The 4,298-nt window shown below is 51.7% G+C and overlaps 2 protein-coding genes across 7 annotated transcripts in view; one reads left to right on the top strand and one right to left on the bottom strand.

Annotated features, from left to right (window-relative positions):
• The first annotated feature begins 529 nt into the window (after positions 1-529).
• The window catches only part of bub1ba (BUB1 mitotic checkpoint serine/threonine kinase Ba), an 8,914-nt gene continuing 5,145 nt past the window's right edge, over positions 530-4,298 (top strand). Inside the window, exons 1-6 of the mRNA XM_050057979.1 lie at positions 530-544; positions 591-633; positions 1,299-1,436; positions 1,535-1,672; positions 1,814-1,908; positions 2,027-2,179. Of these exons, the coding sequence (XP_049913936.1) occupies positions 530-544; positions 591-633; positions 1,299-1,436; positions 1,535-1,672; positions 1,814-1,908; positions 2,027-2,179 (582 nt within the window). The remainder of the gene's footprint in view (positions 545-590; positions 634-1,298; positions 1,437-1,534; positions 1,673-1,813; positions 1,909-2,026; positions 2,180-4,298) is intronic.
• On the bottom strand, positions 2,190-4,285 carry LOC126398308 (laminin subunit alpha-5-like). Of its 6 annotated transcripts, none has more exons than XM_050057531.1 (4): positions 3,191-4,285; positions 3,059-3,091; positions 2,619-2,849; positions 2,190-2,453 (listed from the first exon to the last, which is right to left on the bottom strand). In XM_050057531.1, the coding sequence occupies exons 1-4, from the start codon at positions 3,528-3,530 to the stop codon at positions 2,269-2,271; spliced, it is 789 nt and encodes a 262-aa protein (XP_049913488.1). In that variant the 5' UTR covers positions 3,531-4,285; the 3' UTR covers positions 2,190-2,268. The 6 variants fall into 6 exon arrangements, with proteins under 6 accessions (XP_049913488.1, XP_049913491.1, XP_049913494.1 ...); XM_050057534.1 differs by having other exon boundaries at positions 2,619-2,684; XM_050057537.1 differs by having other exon boundaries at positions 2,619-2,684; positions 3,059-3,234; positions 3,433-4,285.

Below are 4,298 nucleotides of genomic sequence, written 5' to 3'. Positions count from 1 at the left end.
GATGGATGGAAGGATAGATGATGGATGGATGATGGATGGATGGATGATGGATGGAAGGATAGATGATGGATGGATGATGGATGGAAGGATAGATGATGGATGGAAGGATAGATGATGGATGGATGATGGATGGAAGGATGGATGGAAGGATAGATGATGGATGGATGGATGGAAGGATGGATGATGGATGGAGGATGGATGGATAGATGGAAGGATGGATGATGGATGATGGATGGAAGGATAGATGATGGATGGATGATGGATGGAAGGATAGATGATGGATGGATGATGGATGGATGGGTGATGGATGGAAGGATGGATGGAAGGATAGATGATGGATGGATGATGGATGGAAGGATAGATGATGATGGAAGGATAGATGATGGATGGATGATGGATGGAAGGATGGATGGAAGGATGGATGGATGGATGGATGGATGGATGGATGGATGGAAGGATGGATGATGGATGGAAGGATAGATGATGGATGGAAGGATAGATGATGGATGGATGATGGATGGATGGAAGGATGGATGATGGATGGGTGTAGTCTCTCTTCAGTCTTCATATGTTGTGTTTGTCGTCCACAGACTGCAGCAGAGCTCGTCTCTCTGGACTGTGACACAGCTGCAGGTGAGATTCAGTCTGTGAACTTTAACATCGTCTGTTCTGACCTTCACACGCTGCCTGATGAAAACTACTCGAGTAAAAGTATCCCTACTCTGTTATGATACTGACTCAGGTAGAAGTAAAACTAAACTAACCTTAAAATAACTACTTGACTGAGAGAAGAGGCTGTAGATGTAGTTCATACCTCACACCACCAGAGGGCAGTGTGGTGCAGGAGGCTGCTGAACTGACATTAGAGACAGAGAGAGGACAGAGAGAGGGGACAGAGAGAGAGGACAGAGAGAGAGGACAGAGAGGGGACAGGGAGACAACAGAGAGAGAGGACAGGGAGAGGACAGAGAGGGGACAGAGAGAGAGGACAGAGAGGGGACAGAGAGAGAGGACAGAGAGAGAGGACAGAGAGGGGACAGAGAGAGGACAGGGAGGGGACAGAGGGGACAGAGAGAGAGGACAGAGAGGGGACAGAGAGAGAGGACAGGGAGAGGACAGAGGGGACAGAGAGAGGACAGGGACAGAGAACAGAGAGAGAGGACAGAGAGAGAGAACAGAGAGAAAGGACAGGGAGAGATACCACCTGAGCCTAACAGGACTGTCGGCTCTGTCAGATCATCATGGGGGGACGACTGAAGACCTCCAAACCTTCTGTCCCCCCACCGTCTCCAAACCAGCGTCCAAAATCAGAGACAAGTTGAGTCCCATCCAGGAGACAAGTGTGGAGGCCAGCTCGCTGTCAGCTGGACTTTGTAGTCCACTGCAGGAGGACCAGGAGCAGCGGGAGCACCAGGAGCAGCAGGCTCCATCACCAGGTGAGTAAACTGACTCCGCCCACACCTCTCTGTGAGTCACTGAGTTATGAATCTCATTAGAGTGATTATAACAGTTGGTTGTGATGTCTCTGTGGCAGTGGAGGGCGTTGTGGATCCATGTGACCCGGATGTGCGGCAGCATCTGCTGGACCTCTGTGATGTCACTTCCTGTCCAGACTTCCACTCAGAGTCCTGCCCACTTCCTGCTGTGGAGGAGCACAGCTGTGTGACGCTGGGTAACGTTACATTCACATCACCCGGTCGATTATCATGTCCATCTGAACAGATCCGTCTACCAGCAGCTGTTATTATGGATTATTGATTATAGGTTATTGATTATTGATTATTGATTATTGATGGTGTGTTGTGTCCACCAGGGGGCGAGCTGTATCACGTCTACTCCAGAGTTGTGGATGGAGGAAGTTTCTCCGTCTATAAAGGAGCGACAGAGGACGGATACGCTGTCCTCAAGGTGAAGCTGCACATTCATTCACATGTTCACTTTGGGGGGACGCGTCCTCACAGCTGTGGGCGTCAGGGTCCTGGTCTCCATGGTGACAGGTGCTGTCTCCTGTGTTTACCTGCTGCAGGTGGACAGCTGCTCCGCCCCCTGGGACTTCCACCAGTTACAGCGTCTGAAGGCGAACTCGCCCAGCGCAGACAGTCTTCCTCTGATCAGCTGTTTCCTGTTCCTGGACGGCTGTGTCACCGTCTACTCCAGCCCAGCGGGTCACATGTTCACTGTGAGTCACTTCCTGTTCAGGTCCCCGTTCAGGTCCTCAGGTCTGCATCCTATCATCCTATTAGGAGACAACATCACAACAGATCACCGTCAAATAATCCTGATTAATTGTGCTGCTCTGCAGTGATGACGCAGTGAGGACACTGGCACTGCGGGGACACAAACCTGACACTGCAGGGACACAAACCTGACACCACACTGACACTGCGGGGACACAAACCTGACACTGCAGGGACACAAACCTGACACCACACTGACAGTGCGGGGACACAAACCTGACACTGCAGGGACACAAACCTGTCACCACACTGACAGTGCGGGGACACAAACCTGACACTGCAGGGACACAAACCTGTCACCACACTGGCACTGCGGGGACACAAATCTGACACTGCAGGGACACAAACCTGTCACCACACTGGCACTGCGGGGACATAAACCTGTCACCACACTGGCACTGCAGGGACACAAACCTGACACCACACTGGCACTGCGGGGACACAAACCTGACACTGCAGGGACACAAACCTGACACCACACTGACACTGCGGGGACACAAACCTGACACTGCAGGGACACAAACTTGACACCACACTGACACTGCAGGGACACAAACCTGACACCACACTGACACTGCGGGGACACAAACCTGACACTGCGGGGACACAAACCTGTCACCACACTGACACTGCGGGGACACAAACCTGACACTGCAGGGACACAAACCTGTCACCACACTGGCACTGCGGGGACACAAACCTGTCACCACACTGGCACTGCAGGGACACAAACCTGACACCACACTGGCACTGCGGGGACACAAACCTTACACTGCGGGGACACAAACCTGACACCACACTGGCACTGTGGGGACACAAACCTGACACTGCGGGGACACAAACCTGACACCACACTGGCACTGCGGGGACACAAACCTGACACTGCGGGGACACAAACCTGACACTGCGGGGACACAAACCTGACACCACACTGGCACTGAGGGGACACAAACCTGACACTGCGGGGACACAAACCTGACACTGCGGGGACACAAACCTGTCACCACACTGGCACTGCGGGGACACAAACCTGACACTGCGGGGACACAAACCTGGCACTGCGGGGACACAAACCTGACACTGTGGGGACACAAACTTAACACCACACTGGCACTGCAGGGACACAAACCTCACACTGCAGGGACACAATCCTGACACTGCGGGGACACAATCCTGACACTGCGGGGACACAAACCTAACACCACACTGGCACTGCAGGGACACAAACCTGACACTGCGGGGACACAAACCTAACACCACACTGGCACTGCAGGGACACAAACCTGTTACCATACTGACACTGCGGGGACACAAACCTGACACCACACTGGCACTGCGGGGACACAAACCTGACACTGCGGGAACACAAACCTAACACCACACTGACACTGCGGGGACACAAACCTAACACCACACTTGCACTACGGGGACACAAACCTGACACCACACTGGCACTGCAGGGATTTTTTCTCAAAGATGATTTTGAGAAATGGTTTGGATGGTTTAGGCCCAATCTCAATAACCCCCCTTGCCCACTATCCCTTGGCCCTCAAAATGAAGCAACGAGGGGTAGGGGTTGAAATCTTTCCCTAGGAATTGGGACACCACTCACTATGTCAGCGCGTCAGTTACGTTCATGCATACATAACTATTTTAGACAGGAAGCTGCGAGCCATCTACATTTCCAACCGGCATCTACAAGGGAGTCTCTGGTTGAGTTCACCCTACCGATCGCGTTTGCCGCATTCATCATGCTTCGTTTGATGAACGGCAGACGACAGGGGACTTCTGCTAGCTAGCTAACCAGCTAAAATTACGAGGCAGCAGAGTTATGCTAGCTGGCGTGTTATTGTAATGTGAAAAATCCAACAATTTTGCAGAACAGGACAGATCTTATTTATCTGATCGTTTTCAGTTTGTTGACGTTCATAATGAATCGTCCTTACGTACCAAAGTTTGTTTTGGAGTTCTGCAAGGTTCTGTGCTCGGACCAATCCTATTTACTCTATATATGCTTCCTTTAGGTAACATCATTAGAAATCACTCTATAAATTTCCATTG

The sequence above is a fragment of the Epinephelus moara genome, chromosome 12 (assembly GCF_006386435.1).
Source record: "Epinephelus moara isolate mb chromosome 12, YSFRI_EMoa_1.0, whole genome shotgun sequence".
Taxonomy (NCBI): Eukaryota; Metazoa; Chordata; class Actinopteri; order Perciformes; family Serranidae; genus Epinephelus; species Epinephelus moara.
The sequence above is the reverse complement of the archived record's forward strand: the minus strand, read 5'-3'. Positions and strand labels throughout refer to the sequence as shown.